Raw genomic sequence first — 19122 nt, 5'->3', positions numbered from 1 at the left:
TCAGGTTTCGTGCCCACTGAGTGGCGCAGAGCTACAGTTATCCCAATCCACAAGGGGGGATCCACCTTGGATCCCGGAAACTACCGTCCCATCAGTCTGACAAGCCTATCTGCAAGGCCATGGAGCGTATTATCATGGAACTTATAAACAAAGACATTGGCAGCCTTCAAACACTGGACCCCACCCAGTTTGGGTTTGTGAAGGGCCGATCTTGTCTCCTGAACCTGATTGACTTCTTTGAATCAGTCTCCAGAGCCATGGACAAGGGTAAGGTGGTCCACACAGCCTATCTGGACCTTACCAAGGCCTTTGACACCATCCCTCACTCTGGAATCATAGATAAACTTACTAAGTTGGGCATTAATCCCTGTGTCACCCAATGGGTTGCTAAATGGCTTACTGATAGAACCCACACTGTAAAAGTGGCCGACTCCAAATCCAGCTCCAGACAAGTGACAAGTGGAGTACCTCAGGGTTCAGTCCTGGGGCCGCTCTTGTTTGGCATCTACTTCTCTGAAGTACAGGTCAACACTAAGGGACTCTGGCTAACAAAGTTTGCAGATGACTGCAAACTGGGAGCCATTATTGAATCCCCAAATGATGTGGATACTCTACAAAAGGGCCTTACAGAAACAGATGCTTGGTGCCAGAGCCATGGGCTCAAGCTCAATGCCAAGAAATGTATTGTTATCCCTTTGGGAAAAAACATGTATCCATGAATTACCATATAGGTGGCAGTACACTAAACACAGAAAGTGTGATAAGAGACTTAGGGACACAGGTGGACAGTGATCTCGCCGATAACCACATCGCCACAACAGTCAGGAAATCCTTCTATGTGGCACACCTCATCACGAAGGGCTTTTCATCCAGAAAAAAGGAGGTCATTGTCCCACTGTACTCATCCCTCATTAGACCCATTATAGAATACAATGCCCCATTTGGTATGTACCTCTCAAGACATCTGCAACAACTGGAAAGGCCTCAGAAATACCTCACTAAAAGAATCACAGGCCTAAAGCAGATGCCCTCGCTGACCGCCTTAAAAACTCCAGCTATACTCTGTCGCATATCGTCTACTCAGAGGCGATCTCTGCTTAACATACAAGGCCATGTCAAACCCAGAGCTGTTGGGCATGCTACACTTAAAGAAATCCCAATCCCTCAGAGCTACACGCTCCAGGGATCTAAACCTTGTCATCACAATAAACAAAACATGCTGGAGGGATAGGTTCCTGACCCAGAGACTCCCCAGACTCTGGAATAGATTGCCCATACATGTCAAGCAGAGTGCCTCTTTGGACCTCTTCAAGAGGGACCTTGACGATTGGATGGGAGAAAGGAAATTCACCCCAGGGATCACGTCAGTCGCCCTGCTAGACAGGGGTCCAGGAAAGTAAATAATGTTTGAAGAAATAGCCAGGGAATTGTTATGGCTAGGCTTGTATAGGCCCTAGGGCTGATAGCCTAGTACCAACCTATGAATCTTTAATTTCTGCATTTAGCACTTTCTCAGTATTTGACCTTCCTCATCACTTCAGTGGTAGAAAATAGAATTAAAGGGTAATGCACACAACATTTTTAGTTCTGTTGTTAGGCCAACTAAGTATAGAAATTTGCCACATTGAAATCAAAGTCTTATGTCCTTGCTTTTCCTAATTAAATCTTATGAACTTTGCAGCTTCTTATATTCAGGTGTCCATGAATGCCTATTGTAGTTGACTACCAGTGGAAGACTGTACCTCTGAGTGTGAGATTTTCTAATAACATTTTGTGGCAACATGACTGAATCAACGTAAGTCATACCATGCTTTTTGCACAGCAGATAAAACCAATGAATCAGCTGCATCTTGGTTTACTGTGTGTTATTTTTGGTGTGTTTATGCATTTTTTTTTGTCCCAACTGTTAAAATATTCTGGGGACAAAAATAATTTGTTTTAATTGTTTTCTTTCACCAGTGTGGTATATTTATGATTTTGATTTCTACTGCATTTAACCCTGAAAATAGGTAAGCAGCTTTGGATTATGCTGTCACTGAGCAATGCATTCACAATGTGTATACATAAATAGTTGTGTGTTGCTGTTTCTTTGCATATTTAAAATGGTGTTTATAACTGTTTGTGTCATTACGGTTTCCTGTACCTGTAGTGTCTTGGGGATGTTCTGCGTGTACATTACCATCACATATTTTAGTACTATTGCCGTCTTCCCATCTCTGACATATGTTGGTGGCTTCTGTCCAATTAATATTGTGTGATTTTTTTTAAACCTGCAGTTTGTGGTGTCTGTTTAACTGTGTTTGAATTTTTGTACATGTTGCTTACAGGTCATGCAACATTAACCCAGTTGGTTCCCACTAGTATATGTGAACCTGCTGTACCTTGTTTGTCAGGTCACTTTTTTTACAGGCCTTGTTTTTAAGCCATGGAGCATTGTCTGTGCACTGAATAGCTCTGATTTTTTTTCCAAGCATTTCCAATCCTTTTATAGATATATACTTGTGTGCTTAAAAACACATACACAACTTTGATTCTGAATGAATGTGTGACAGAAATGGTCTGAAAACAAAATTCATAAATCCTGTTTGGGAAGTATTTCAACTACTTTTACAAAAAGGCTGCTTCCCTCCTTTTATAAGGTGTACCTCCTTTTATGTAAGAAGGTAAAGTGTCTGAAAATTTAATGAAAGCGTGTGTGTGTGCGTGCGAGCGCTTGTATATCTATCTATAATATATATATATATATATATATATATATATAGATGTGTGTTTTTATATATATATATATATATGTGTGTGTGTATGTATATATGAATGTGTGTGTGTGTGTATATATATATATATATATATATATATATATATATATATATATATATGAATGTGTACATTATATATGTGTGCGTATATATATATATATATATATATATATATATATATATATATATATATATATGTGCGTGTATATAAAATATATAGATCCACATATATCTATTTATATACATATATCTATATCTGTGTGTGTGTATATATATATATATATATATATATATATATATATATATATATATATATATATATATATATATGTATGTATACACACACACATATATATATATATATGTATACACACACACACAGACACAGTGGATATAAAAAGTTTACACACCCCTGTTAAAAATGCCAGGTTTTTGTGATATAAAAAATGAGACCACAGTAAATCATTTCAAAACTTTTCCCACCTTTAATGTGACCTATAAGCTGTACAATTCAATTGAAAAACAAATCTGTTAGGGGAAAAATATAAATAATAAAAAACGTACAATATGCTGGTTGCATAAGTGTGCACATTCTTAACCCAGTACTTTGTTGTGGGTGCACACTGTTAGACTAATAGTTTGTTGGAGCACCTTTTGATTTAATTACAGCATTCAGTCGTCTTGGGTATTTGCCCACTCTTCCTTGCTAAAGCCCTCCAAACCTGTCAGATTGCAACGACATCTCATACGCACAGCCCTCTTTAGGTCACCCCACAGATTTTCTATTGGCTTTAGGTCTGGGTTTTGGCTGGGTCATTCCAAAACTTTAATTTTCTTCTGGTGAAGCCATTCTCTTGTTGATTTGGATGTATGCTTGGGGTCATTGTCATGTTGAAAAGTGAAATTTCTGTTCAGTTTTCTAGCAGACGGCTGAAGATTTTGGGCCAAAATTGACTGGTATTTGGAATGGTTAAAAAATTTCTTCCACCTTGACTAAAACCTTGGTTCCAACTGAAGAAAAGCAACCCCAAAGCATGATAATGCCACCACCATGCTTCACCGGGGGTGGGGGTGGTTCTTTTGGTGATGCGAACTGTTGTTTTTGCTTCAAGCGTACCTTTTGGAATTGTGACCAAAAAGTTCAGCCTTTGTCTCATCAGATCGTAACACATTTTCCTGCATGCTTTTGACAGACTTGATGTATTGTTTTGCAATTTTTAGCCAGGCATGGATGTTTTTCTGTGTAAAAAAGGGTTCTGTCTTGCAACCCTACCCCGTAGCCCAGACATATGGAGAATACAGAAGATTGTTGTCACATGTAGTACACAACCAGTACTTGCCAGAAATTCCTGCAGCTCCTTCAGTGTTGTTGTAGGTCTCTTGCCAGCTTCTCTGACCAGTATTCATCATGTCTTTTCATCAGTTTTGGCGGGATGTCCAGTTCTTTCCAACGTCAGTGTTGTCCCATATTTTCTCCACTTTTTGATGACTGTGTTCTATGGTATATCCAAGTCTGTGGAAATTTTATTCTACCCTTCTCCTGACTGATACCTTTCAACAATGAGATCCCTTTGATGCTTTGTTAGCTGTCTGCGAACCATCACTTTTGCTGTAGCAGGCAACTGAGTAAATGCCAGGAAAATCCTACTAGGACAGCTGAACTTTATTTGGAGTTAATCGGAGTCCCTTTAATTGATGGTAGGTGTGTACCCAAGAAGAATGAATGCTGTAATTAAATCAAAATATTTTCCTCTAACAGATTTGTGTGTTTTTCAATTGAATTTTACAGTTTATAGGTCACATTAAAGGTAGGAAAAGTTTTGAAATGATTTATTGTGGTCTTATTTTTTTATATCACAAAAACCTGGCATTTTAATAGGGGTGTGTAAACTTTTTATATCCACTGCAAGTGCTTTTCATGAGCTTATCCGCCAGTTGCACCCAGTATCACAGTGTTGAACAGTGTATGTATGTATGTATATAACATGCACTTGCACGCATTCTGCCACTAATGAGGTATTCCCTCTGTCGGATAATATAAATGATGATTTTTTTTTTAATATCAAAGTTTCTTTTTTAGAAAAATTTAACTGCATTTACGTAGCCTGCCTATTTCCCTAAATATTAATATTTATTTATTTATTTTATTTTACATTTGTTTATCGGGATAATCTGACTGTACCAGGTCTATTTACAGCGGAGGCCCGGGGAATAAAAGCTCCACATTTACATAATTGACACAAAATCAGACAGAAATGTAAAACAGACGAAGAGAATATCAACAATATATGAAGTAATAAAAAACAATATGGTTACCAAAGGAAAGTTCATGCTAGAGATAAAGAAATTTGTGGTACTGTAGCATATGTACAGTAAGTATGCTAGGAAGGAAGGTATATGAAGAAGCAACATAAATGTTATGTAATGCATGGACATAGCCAGGTGTTCATAGAGACGATATTTAGATGATTGTTGGATGGTTTGGAGGGCGGATTTAATATATTTACATGAATTCATACAATATCTGAATGACAATGTATGGGATATTGAATTTACCATTACATATGACTATTATACCATTAACTTTCTGGATGTTACAGTTTATCGTAATGAAGACCACACTTTGAGTGCTAAAGTATTTCGTTCGTAAATACCCACAATACAATACCTTGTTACATGCATCTAGTATGGACCCCAACCACACCATCTGCAACATACCAAAATCACAATTCATGCAGATTAAACGCGTATGCTCATCTGATGAGGATTTTCAAACAGCTAGGAATGATTTATGTCGTAGGTTTACACACAGGGGATACAAGGACAGAGATATTTTTGCGACCAGTGAATTGGAGCAATACTCTGGATAGACAAACACTATTACAATACAAAAAATCGGATGACACTGACAAGGACTCCATCATCAGATTTGTGACTACTTATGGTAGAAATAATCATTTAGTGAGAGATATTATGAACTCTAATTGGAACATTTTGTTGGCACATGATGAATTAAGAACATTACTAGGTACGAGATGCCACATGTCTTTTAGAAGAGGTAAAACTTTAGGGGGGGTTGTTTTCCCACTATAAACATAAGGAGGGGGGAGGAGCCATTTACCAACAGACAACCCTGACAGGGGATAAATTATTAGGTACCTTCCCATGTGGCCATTGTAGTTCCTGTTCCCAGGTTTATACACTTAAGGAATTCACCAGTGCGAACACTGATCGGTGTGTTAGACTAGAGTTTTTGCTAGTTGTAGTACTACATGGATTATAGATTTAGCTACTTGCCAGTGCCAATCATTTTATGTGGGACAAACATCAAGATCTCTCAGAACACATTTGACAGAGCACAAAAGTGACATTAAGAACAAGAGGGATACTAATGCCCTGTATAGACACACCATGAAACATTCTAATACACAATTTAAGTTCATGGTTATAGACAAAATTGTGGGGGATCGCAGCCATCAACAGGGTTGGCATTCTATTTTGAATAAAAAGGAACAATATTGGATTACCAACCTTGGGGCATTATTTCCGCCAGGCCTGAATGATCATCTATAAATTGTTTCTTTTTTGGTTTTTGGTCTATGTATTCTACATATCAGGACTTTATTCAGGTTTAGAGAACATGATACTTTTTGTATATGATAATATATATCTTTTTGAATAAGTATATAAAAATATATATACTTTTATATTATCTGTGTTTTTTTACAACTTATGATTTTGTTGTCTTTTGGGTTGTGGTGATCAAGTTTAAATAGGTGGTATATTACTATTGGTCAATACTGACCTTTGACTAACATAATTCTCATTTATTAATTTTGCCAGTGCTATATACAATTACCGTGTTTATTCCGTCTGTTTTTTTGAAGTTTTCTTCAAGTTATTATTAGCCCAACATGATCGGATCAGCCAACTTAAGATAGTGCTTAAATATGTTTTTTGAACATATCATAATAATACTATATTAATTTTATTTTCTATGGTAGGCTATCTTTGTACCATTGACTATATATTATTAATTACGTTTTGTTAATCATTCATTATTTGAATGTTAATTTTATACATGTGGTTTACATGATTATACTATCATAGTATTAGTTTATGAAGTCTTTATTTTTCTGTATTTTCTTATGTATTTGAACATTCCAGCCACCAGGTTGGGCTATACCATTATCTCTTAGTTAAGGAGGCACTACTATAAATATAGCAAGTACCTGTGCTACACTGAATTTCTTTTTGCTTAACCATTGATAAAGGCTGTGAGGCCGAAACCGGTCTGGTTATTTTGTTTGGAACATGAACATGTTTTAAAACCAATAAAGGATTTGGAACCTTAGTGCTAACCATCGTATTTTGCTGGTCGTTGTGGTTGTATGTAGTTGAAGTTCAAAGCATTGCAGGTCCCTTACAGCCTAACAGTGGTGGGTTCTGAAAATGGAGTTGTTAGGAAACTTTTCAGTTTTATTATAGCATGTCTCAAGTTTCTCAAGATCAAGTTTTCTGGTCAGGGTAAGAATTGGTGCTGCGTACATTAGTGTGGAGAATAGGTGAGTTTGGGTGATTTGTGCCTGATCTGAGAGAAAATTTTTGTGTCTGTATAGTGTTCCCATTATTTTGTGTACCTTTTTGGTGGTTTGAGAAATATGGACATCAAATAGGTTTTTGTCAATTTCTACACCAAGGACGTTAGTATGGTTTGAAGGAGAGATGGTTGTGCCATTTTTGGAAGTGATGGTAAAGGAAAGACGGGTAGTTCCCGATTTATTGGGGGTGAATAGGAGCAATTTACTTTTGCTGGGGTTTAGGATGAGTTGGATATCTGTAATCCATTTCTCCACAGTTGTAAAGGATTCCTCAGCGAGTTGTTGAACAGTGGTGAGGGATGGGGCAGAGCAGATTAGAGATGAATCATCTGCATACTGGATGAGTGTGGCATGTTACAGCTTCTACAAAAAATGTTTATACGATACAGAGTCCTTTTCCACGCTAGTTGGCTCCAAGAATGTTGTTCTCTGAGGGTACACATCTGTATATAACTCTGGAGATTCATGTGCTGTGTTTTGCTTCCTATACTACTGTATACAACACCTGAAGGAAGATTGGAGGAGGATTGTTAACATTATTGCCCAGCTTCAATGTTCATGTTCCATTCACTTAATACAATAATTGTACTAAATACATTGTTCATTCTGTGTCTGGAAAAGCTGATCCTCTATTTGTACTCTTCTCCTTCCAGTTTGTGATCACTAATCCACATTAACATTGCTAGACCTGAATGTAGTTAGCACTGCAGTAAAGCAAAATACTTTACCTTAAGCCTTAGCCTCAGCTGCATTTTTTATTATACACAGCCTGCAGTGAGCAGATCCCATATATGTTTTCTAGGTTTAAATTAATTATAGATTTAGTGTGAAGTTCTTTCTAGAAGTCAAATGTTGTAAAAGATTAAACTTGTTTTAATGTTTGCTATCTTTTTGTTGTAGGAGAAATTCATTGATGCCGTGAAAGTTTTTTCCGGACCATTGCGTGGTTTGAATTTGGGTATGTAATGTGAAGTTGCTTGCCTTGACTTTTTGTTTTTTCAGATATTGACAAAACTGCCCATGGATTTTTTTGACATCATCTGATGTCACTTGTAGGAAAGCCCAGTAATCCTGAGCTTTGACCTTTGCCTCACTGGATTCTATCAATGTTAAGTTGTCAATCTCGCCTTCATTCTTGCTGGATGGGTTGCACTTGCTTTAGCTCGAGAACTCCTTTTACCAGCTCGAGGCAACCCTATATCCCATGATGCAAGGCGGAACTACCTCAGATCTCGTTTGCCGCTTAGCGAAAGAGGTCTCCTTTGCCAGCTGAGGTAAGTTTTTCTTTGTAAAATAAGAAAAAGAGTAGTTAGGGGTTTATTTTTGCCTTTTAGTGTCAGTTTAGTCTGTAGTTAGTTACAGCCCACCCTATTCCCTTGTTTTCAAACTTTTTTATAATCTTTAGTCTAAAGTTTTTTTAGTCAGGCCTACTTCCCCATTGGTTATTCCCTTCCTGTGTGTTTGTGTAAGGGATTAATTTGTGTGTTTGTTGGGATTGTTTGTGTTTCCATCCTCCTAGGATGTCAAAGGAAGGCAAGGTCTCAGGCTTCAAGAAGTGTGACCAGTGCTGTCAGAAAATGTCTCTGACAGACGGTCACACTTCTTGTGTTTATTGCCTGGGGCCTTTGCACCTGCAGGACTCCTGTGCTTTATGTCATGCTTTTAGCCAGAGAGTCCTGCAGGAAAGGAGGAATAAACTCATCCTCCGAGGCTTACTTAAGCCAGAAGGTTCTCCTCCTAAATTAGGGTCAGGAAAACCTTCTAAACCACCGAAGGCTCAGGCTACAGTGTCCAAGCCTCCTCCGGTGGCTCCGGCTCCGTCGGAGCCGACATCGGCTCCGGCTGGAGCCGATACATCTGCTGTTCAAGTAGTGGGTTCGGCGCCGACCGGCTCCGATACCCTGACTACTGTGGCCTTGTCGGCTCCGGCTGGAGCCGACACTTTATCCAGCATCGGAGCCGAGATATCCTCGGCTCCATCTGGGGTTCAAGGGACTTCAGCTCCGATGGCTTCGACTCGTAAGAGATCCCGGTCCCCTTCTATACTGAGTATCCACTTGGCTCCGGGGTCTCCTCTTTTGTCGGAGCGGAGCCATCGGAGCCGATCTTCGAGATCTTCCAGGCTGTCTGACTACGATTTAGAGAGGGTGGTAAGCAGGCTGTTGAAGTCTCAGGCACTGGCCCAAATGCTCCATAGCCCGTCTCAACAGACTTCGGCTATAGCCCCAATCCTTGAACTTCCTCCTCCGACTCCACACAGCAGTTCAGAGCCGGAGCTTCTCGGGACAGCGACTGTTTCGATGCCGGAGCCAATACATCCTTCGGCTCCGTCATCCTCGGCTCCGATCTCCTCCTTGAGACCTTCCTTGGAGGGATCCGGTCGTCGGGTTTCCACTGTCGGCTCTGAGGGGACTAGTGGCATCGGACCCTTGTCCGACCCCGCTCTCCCTCTCGGGGCTTCGGCTTTGGTAAGCTCGGCGCCATCGGCCTCGGAGCCTTCTCTCTCTTTGGAGCCGGCCATTCCTGTTTCTTCGGAGCAGGTGTGTTCTGGCCTCCCGGGGAGAGGAGCCTTTGAGGTGATGAGGAGTGTCCTGGCCTCTGAGCCTGGTCAACGGTCCATCCCTCTAGCTCCTCCCTCTTCAGTGCCTGCAGATGCCTCTTGCCAACCTCTTGCTCACAGGCCCAGGGATCCATCGCCCCAGGTTTCCCCACTGGGAATTTCCTCCTCTTCAGAGGTTTCTCCTGATCCTGCAGGGGAACCCCCTTGGAAGAGGACGTGTAAGAGGAAACACACAGACTCCCCTGAGTCTACTACATCTGATACCGACTTAGATGAGTCGGAGGGTTCCCCACGGTCCCCCTCTGAGGATGTCTCTTTTTCAGACATCCTTGAGCTCCTCAAACAGAGGGGGAATTGGCCCTCCATTGACTCCTCCGAGGATGAATCGGTATACCTGGAGGCTTTTGGATCCCGACCCTCCACCTCCTGGGTGTCTCCGCCTTTCGACCCACTCATGCAGGTAGTGGCTCGTAAGGCGCATGCTCCAGATTCTGTGGAACCTGTCCCCAGAAGACCATCCAAATTCATTACGGCCCCTTCGGACAAACAGTTCCTTTCCAAGGGTGTTCCGGTTGATGCTATGGTGGTGGCGGCTGCCACTAAGAAGGAATTGACGGATCCTTCAGTACCTGTCCATCCTCCTAATAAGGACTCTAGGACCATGGACAGGTATGGAAAGCGGATGTTTTCTTCAGCGACCTTTGCTATGCGTTCGCTGAATTATCTTTGTCACTTCATCAGGCTTCAACGAGATGTTCTCAAGGAACTGGGAGAAGTAGTCCAGGATCCTTCTGCTGCTGGGGCTCAGGAAAAGATTGCCTTGCAGCTTGCTATCCTGAATTCCATATCTAACTCCTCCATGCGGCTCATATCCTATGCGGCCGATGGAGCGAGCAGGGCCGCAGGCACAGGAGTTGCTCTTAGACGCCAAGCCTGGATGCGGCTTTGTAATTTTGCGGACCCCTTTAAGGCGTCCTTCACTAATACCCCCTTTGATGGTTCGGCTTTGTTCGGACCTCAGGTGAAGGATACCTTGACCAGGTGTGAGCAGGACGGTAAAACTCTTTCTGCCGTTGGAGTCCAGTTTTCCACTCCTTCTAGACCATACCCCAAGGGTCAGAAGGGGGGGAAGATGTGGTTCCGTAAAGCCCAAGGAGCTACTCCGGACACACGTGGTCAGTTTACCCCCAGAGGCAGAGGGGGTAACAATAATAGACGCCACCCTAGAGGCAGGGGGGGTCCTCAGAACCAGGGCAACAGGGAGTCTCTTCCTGAGAAGCCCTTTCAGCATCTCTGAGGTGTTGCCCGACTGTCCACCCTTGGAGGCAGTCGGGGGAAGGATTTCGCTGTACCCAGTAGCCTGGCAATCCCTATCTCAAGAGATGTGGGTACAGTCGATTATATCCGAGGGTTACAAAATCCCCTTCGAAAGGTTTCCCGTACCTCTTCAATCCCTTCCAGACATCTCACCCGGTCAAAGGGATTTGGCAGAACAGGAGGTTTCAAAGCTCCTAGAAAAAAGAGCCGTCCAGACTGTGCCAGCAGACCAGGTAGGATCCGGCGTCTACTCCAGATTCTTTTTGGTCCCCAAAAGGACGGGAGATTGGAGACCAATATTAGACCTGAGCAATCTGAACAGATTTGTCAAGAAGGCAAGATTCCGGATGGTCACGCTTCAGTCCATTCTGCCCTTTCTGGGCAAGGACAACTGGATGTGCTCTATAGACCTTCAGGATGCATACTATCACATAAAGATTCACAGACGCTCCAGAAGGTTTCTCCGCTTTCGGCTAGGGACCAGTCATTACCAATTCAGAGCCCTGCCCTTTGGCCTCACTTCAGCCCCCAGAGTGTTTACCAAATGCATGGCAGTGGTCACAGCTCTTCTGAGACGTCGAGGATTCCAGGTGTTTCCCTATTTGGACGACTGGCTCCTCTCCGCCACCACCAAGTGTTAGCTTCTTCAGTCCAGAGACTACACTCTACAGCTTTGCAGGAGTTTGGGAATTTCAGTAAATTTCGAAAAATCTTCTCTGCTGCCTTGCCAATCTATCACCTTTATAGGCGCAGAATTAAACACCGTCAAAATGTTAGCCAGACTAACAGATCAAAGAATTCTGGACATCCAAATATTTGTTCGGCTTCTTTTGCAAAGCAACAAGATCAAAGCCAGATTTATACTGAAAGTTCTAGGTCTTATGGCTGCGGCCATTGTTCTTCTACCACTGGCTCGCTTCCACATGCGTCTTCTGCAGTGGATGCTATTCATGCAGTGGTCGCACAGTCTCCGATGAGGCACGAAATCTTGGTAACACAGTCGTGCGAGCTCATCTGAACTGGTGGATATCTTCCCTCTTCTTCATGAGGGCCGACCCTTTATTCGCCCTCCTCCAGTTGCCACAGTCACTACGGATATTTGTCTGATCGGGTGGGGGGGGCAGTATCAGGGCAGGATGGTCCACGGACGTGGCAACCCATAGAATACCATCTGCACATAAATGTCCTGGAGATGAGAGCAGTGCTTTTAACGTTGCAAGCCCTCAACGACTTTCTTCCCACGGCGACTATTGCAGTACAGACGGACAACATGTCCGTAGTCTGGTACATCAACAAGCAGGGCGGGACCAGGTCCTATCCGTTATGTCGAGAAGCTCTCAGACTTTGGCAGTGGGCGATCTCTTCTCAGCGGTTTCTGATAGCAACGCACATCCCCGGCAGGTCCAACCTATTAGCGGACAGGCTGAGCAGATCCATTCTGATGCCTCACGAGTGGTCTCTCAATCAATCTGTAGTGGATCAGATTTTTCTGAAGTGGGGCACTCCTTGTTGCGATCTTTTTGCTACTCCTCAAAACAACAAGTGCCCCGATTTCTTCACTCTCTTTCCCCTTCCAGGCCAACCTCTGAGAGACTCTCTAACCCAGGATTGGCCCCGGGGACTTCTGTACGCTTTTCCTCCTTTTCCTTTGATTCCACAAGTCATTCAGAAAGCCACCGTTTTGAGAGCCAAGTTGATCCTCATTGCCCCATATTGGCCTCGACAAATTTGGTTTCCGTCTCTGCATCGTCACCTTCTGGTGCAGCCCTGGCATCTGGACCCAGTTCCGGATCTCTTGATCCACCAATCGGGTCAGCAGCACCGGGCCATTCATTCTCTCAACCTCACTGCTTGGTTGCTCCACTTCCTACCCTAGCCAGGCTACCGATGATTTCGGACTCAGAGACATTTTAGTCTCTTCCTTGAAGTCGTCCACTAGGACTGTTTATGCTAGCAAGTGGCGACGTTTTTCTATTTGGGTGAATTCCAGAAATATTGACCCCTTTACTGCTCCTGTACATTCGGTTTTAGATTTCCTGGCGGAGGTTTTTCATTCAGGATCCTCGTCATCTACAGTCAAAATACAACTGGCTGCTATTTCTAAGTATCATGTTGGCCTGCATGACAATAACATTATGTCTCATAGGTTATGCAAGGCCTTTCTTAGAGGAGTTTTCCTCCTAAAACCACCTATAAAGCATCCTCCTCCGCAATGGGATCTAAACTTAATGTTGGCATCCTTGATACTACCTCCCTTCGAACCGTCTGCTTCATGTTCTTTGAAGTTATTGACCTGGAAAACTATATTTTTACTGGCTGTCACTTCTGCAAGAAGGGTTTCCGAGATTCAAGCTCTCTGCATCCGTTCCCCTTATTTGGCTTTTCATAAGGACAGGGTATCATTAAGAACTAACCCTTCCTTTCTTCCCAAAGTCGTATCTCAAACCAACATTAACCAATCTATAGATCTACCAGTCTTTTTCCCAAACTATTCGACAGAGCTGAACAGAAACTGCATTTTTGGATGTCCATCGTCAGCTCAGGTACTATTTGCATAGAACTAAACAATTCAGAAAATCGGACCAATTATTTGTCTCCTATGCAGAAAACAGGATAGGTCTTCCAGTATCTAAAGTGACCTTATCCAGATGGTTGACTTCCACTATTTCCTATGTGTACTCTCTCAGGGGCAAACAGCTATCTTCTAAGCCAAAAGCACACTCAACCAGGAGTCTATCCACTTCTGCAGCTTTTCAGGATAGACTACCCATTGATACCATTTGTGCAGCAGCTACTTGGGCCACACCTCATACCTTTGTCTCTCATTACAAGTTGGACTTGGCCTCTAGAGATGGGGCCAGTTTTGGTTCCACAGTTCTCAAGAGTCTGTTCCATTGAGCCACCCGGGATACAGGTGCTAGGGACGCGGTCCCATCCAGCAGAATGAAGGCGAGATTGACAACTTAACATTTAGAAGTTATGTACCTACCATAACGCGTTCCATGTTAGTTGTCTTCTCGCCTTCTTTCTTGCCCCTCCCTCCTTCCCCTGGCCTGGACAGATCTTGGAGAGTTCCTATTAGATTGTTTCCTCCGGTACGTTGTTAGGAGGATTTCTTTTAGGAACCATTGTTCCTATTTTCTGTTAGGATAGTCTTTAGCAAGGTTAGTTAGCTGCCAAACGAGATCTGAGGTAGTTCCGCCTTGCATCATGGGATATAGGGTTGCCTCGAGCTGGTAAAAGGAGTTCTCGAGCTAAAGCAAGTGCCGAGTCGGAGCCGAGGATCGGCTCCGAACCCATCCAGCAAGAAAGAAGGCGAGAGAAGACAACTAACATGGAACGTTATGGTAGGTACATAACTTCTAATTTTTAATCACCTTCTGAATTATTTGCATATTTTATTTATATCTTGTTTGCAGAAAATGCTTGGTAGTGTCTGTGATCCACACATTTGAACTTTTGTTCAATTGACACCACAACATTCTGATCCTCTGTAAGCTGTTTCCTCACATATTCCTGCATCTACCCATACTGTTCATCCTATTACACGTCATTTTTTGTGCAGCTCTGTTCTTCCAAGGATGCTTCATATGTCATTCTAATTCCCTTAAAGTACTTTTATGTGCGTCTTACCATCCTTTTTCAGAGATCATCTTTATTCTGTGTCTTAGTTTTTAATGCCTTTGAATGCCAGAGCCCACTCAGTGTATAGTAAATCCCATGCATTTTACTAATTTCAGAATGTCTTTTATTTCTTTCACTTTAAAATGTTCAACATGTTTAAAGAATGTCCTCCACATTTTGTAAAAATATTGTGATCTTATTGCAAGACAAGCTGTGCCACAAAAATCTCCAACTCATCCAAATTAACGGCATAGAATTAGAAGAGGTGTTTGTAAAAATCTACATAAATGTTGCCTCTTAGAAAAAAAAACACACTCTTCCAGCAAGGAATGTATTATTTTAAATGAAAGGGAAAGTTAATTTATATTAAAAAGGTCTTGTCTTGTGCCCTGCATAGTTTATTCTGCCAGAGGTCTGATTTGAATGACCCTCTTTAACCTGCATCCATGTCCTTCCTCCATGCCATAAATCTCTCCCATTGAGAGAAGTTTCCACTTCAGAGTGGTGTCTGACTTCCATCTTAGCCAGCTGGTTCCTCTGTGAATAAGCCTTTAGGGTGCACATGCTTCAGAGTAAGCTGAATATTTTATGTAGAAATACTGAGATATGCAGAATCTCTTAGTAAAGCTAAAATGCCATTTCTGAAAAGGAAGGCAAAGTCGTTTCAAGGTTGACTTCTCAGTAGTTAGAGTGCTATGTCCACTTTTTTTAGTACAAAACCTCTGAAGAAATCTCCATCTTAATTTAGGTTTCATTGTTCAGGGTACAGTGCCTTATACTGTCTGATGTTTGTGCAGTTATCCAAATTCATTTCAAGAGCTTGTCTGAATTTGTGCCAGATATATGACCCTGCTGTGCAAAGCCAAGTCTGTACATTGCAAGTGCAAACAAAGCTACAGAGTTAGTAGTACAATTATGAAAACTTGGCAGTGCACACTCAGCTTTTCACACCCAAATTACATGGTGAACTATCAGAGTTAGTATAAAACCTTCATTAAAAACTGCAAGTATTTAAATGCTTACATAATTATTTGAACGCATATGAAAAAATCAGTCTGAGTTAATCAATTACACATCTATCTATATTAAAAAAATGTTTTAGTTTTGGTATAACTGAAAAAGCCTGTCATACAAACCAGGATTTAAACACACAGTACGTTCCCTTTTGCTTTATAAATTAATTAACACAGTCCCACCTTGTGCCATTTTGGTTATAAAGTTTGTGTTCCAGTGAAAGAAACTTGTGTTTTCAAACCATGGAAACCGCAATTTGGCTAAAGCATATACAGCATTGCATTTTTTTATGTTTATACTAATTTTCTTTAAAATCTCTAGTAGTTTTCTGTAAGACTATAAAATCAACAAGTGGCAAGATATGTAAATATTTAATAATTCAATTAAAATGAAAAAATGGTGCTTAAAACCTGCAGTTGCATGAAGAAAAAAACTTCCTACATGTGAACTGTAGTACTGACAGTTTCTTTCCACAAGCATTTATAAACACAGTACTGACTGTTTACTCAGACACTAGTTTCTTCTGTATTCAAACTGGACTTGACGTCATCTGTGATGGAAGTAAGATTGTTTCAGAGTTATGTTTGTTTTTCTAAATCTGATTTTTGGGACCCTGCACCAATGTTTTTACAGATTTCTCAGGTGCCAAAGCCAGCACATAAAGATATATTTGATAATGTGACTGTGCAATATTTAGCAGTAAAAGCACATTTGTCAATTAACATATCTCACCTGTTTTATTGCTTCATACACCAATGCATTAATACTTCTCATATGTATTTTTTCTTCGAATAATCTAATTCTTTAAGTCAGGAAAAAAGTTTGAGTAACTGGGCACCATGCAAGCAGTTATAGCGGAGTCATTTTTTTTGTATAAACTATGATTTACACTGTGTGTCACAAAACAGGATCACTTCTGTACTCTTGTGATATTGCTTGCCGCCTAATCTGTAGGACACCAAGGTGGGCTGCATACTATACTGTAAAGTTTTTAGTTGTCCCCGTAGCTGTGATGCAATGGCATTCTTTTGTAGCGTGCATAAAAGTTTGTGTCAAAGTAAATCGTAGACACCTGCTTACTGTATCATCCCACCCAACAAAATCATTGTGTAAACACATTTAAAGATTGCCTGGACTTCACATCAAGGCAGACAAAAAAAATGTGATTCTGTTCTTCCATTATAGAGACTAGAATGTTTGGTCCTCTCACATGCTTGGTTTTATGTGGGGAGGATTTTCATTTCTAGTGCATTGCAAGATTGACTGTATAATGATGTTATGCAAGGCCTAAATTGTGAGATTCTTTGCCTTTTCTTATAATAGTTATCTGTACGTCTTTAGTTGTAATTTCCTAATGTCTTCTCCAAGTGAGACACAGTCAAGGGCTCAGAGTAGAAAATTAACTTCTCCGTTGGAGAACACAGTGTTTCTATTGAGGCATAATTCTTTGCTTTTGTAGTATTCAGCATAAAACAGAAGACAAGTAGTTTTAGCTTTTTTCTTTTTCATCTGGCATCCAAGGTATTTACTCCCTCTCCCCATAACTATATATACTTGTATTATTCCTTTGCATGTATCTGATATGTAATTTGAGGTGGGGGAGTGAGCCACCAGTTTTCTGTGTGTGCTGCATGATACAGTTGTACATTAGAGTAAAGTGATTATGGAAATGGCAAAAATGTTGAAAATTGAAAACTAAAACTCTCTAAACAGCAGAGAGATTTATGATGCAGGTTTGGTTATATAATAGTCAAAATAGCTGCATAAGTAACAAATATGAATATCACTTTTAATTTACTGCTGCTGTCATTTAAGAGTAGGGTAGTTATCCATAAGTCCTTCAGTTTGGTTAACCATAATCTGCACAACCTTTCGTTTTTTGTCCATAGATACCGGAGATCATGTGCCCCAAAACAAAAGACTAGTTTAAAAACATACTCCTTAACAAAAGTTCCACAGTGTTGGTGGGTACCACCTTCTCGGAGTTGGTTGACCCCCATTTAAATATAGGACTCTCACAAGGAACTTTTTTTCTCCTCATGTTTTAGATCTTTCCTCTTTAAACAAAATATTCTTAAGTGTAGAACCGCAAAAGCAGTGCTGTTCATTACTTAACAGAAACTATTACCTACCACACATAACTGGCAACTAAAAATCAGTAATTTGAAAATGGGGAGAGGCTCACAATTGGGCATTCCCAATACATTCTTGGGTCTCTAAACCACATCTTTCTTTTTCTTTGATCCTCTTATAACAAACTCTTTTGGATTTATGTCAACTCTGTAGAAAATTTCAGTTAAACTATCACTGAATTCACTTTTTCAGTGAATTTCATGCATGATTTTCAAGTATGTTTTTGCTGGGAGGGGGGCCTTCTACACCCCCCTGGCTTGTGTACCAATTCAACATCCTCACAACAGTGAGGAAAGTTACAAAGCCCAGTAGCACTGAAATGGTTTCTTGCAAAATGTCTTTGCTGTAGCTGCACTCACCAAAATGGATGCTGTCAGGCTTACACTTTCTTTTTCTCTCTTAGCAGGAGTAGCGTCTCAGTACTAGCCTCCAGACTATGAGACTTACCTCCCTTTTTCCTAAAATGAAGAATATCTTACCATACAACCTTCCACAAAGCCCTTGAAACATTTTACTGAATCTGCCAAATGCAAATGCTTTCCTAACCTCATCCCTCACGATCTACCTTTGTTAAGCCACAAACCACTGCAGTTCTGATTGTTGTCTAATTCCCCATTTTTATTTATATCCTCTGCCAATTTCACCAGCAGCAGTAATGATAATAACAAAAGCAAATTCCCAATTTGTTTACTGACCGACAACAAATGCCTTTAATTTATGTAAATCTTTATAAGCCACTGACATTGTTAGGAACTACTAGGAAAACTATTACGAGGATCATAAGATGCTTAGCCATGTATTCCGTTAAGCAGACACGTACGTTTGTACGTCCCTTTGCATACGCTTAATAGTGCTTACCTCTTAAATCGAACAGCACTGTATAAGTCGGCCCTTTTGTAAGTTGGACTAGCCATCAAGGCTAGCATTTAAGGTAGTCAATTTGGTATCACTTGTGGTAATGTATTCCATAGTCTAGGAATACACCGAGTTAAGACCCTCTCTCTCCTGCAAGTCCTACATATTTGTTTGTTAGATTTAGGTTCTTGGTGCAAGTTTTTGTAGAACCACTGGTTTTGTAATTCTTTATTATTGTGCTGGCATCTGTTGTCATTTTGCT

The 19122-nt window shown here is 41.0% G+C and overlaps 1 protein-coding gene across 2 annotated transcripts in view; it reads left to right on the top strand.

Moving 5' to 3' along the window:
* Window positions 1–19122, top strand: part of ELAC2 (elaC ribonuclease Z 2) — a 2146582-nt gene that overhangs the window by 77763 nt on the left and 2049697 nt on the right. For both annotated transcript variants that reach the window (XM_044068145.1, XM_044068146.1), the window contains exon 5: window positions 8258–8315. In XM_044068145.1, the coding sequence (XP_043924080.1) occupies window positions 8258–8315 (58 nt within the window). The remainder of the gene's footprint in view (window positions 1–8257; window positions 8316–19122) is intronic.

The sequence above is a fragment of the Protopterus annectens genome, chromosome 4.part0 (genome assembly GCF_019279795.1).
Source record: "Protopterus annectens isolate FY-2018-M chromosome 4.part0, PAN1.0, whole genome shotgun sequence".
Classification (NCBI taxonomy): Eukaryota; Metazoa; Chordata; order Ceratodontiformes; family Protopteridae; genus Protopterus; species Protopterus annectens.
The sequence above is the reverse complement of the archived record's forward strand: the minus strand, read 5'-3'. Positions and strand labels throughout refer to the sequence as shown.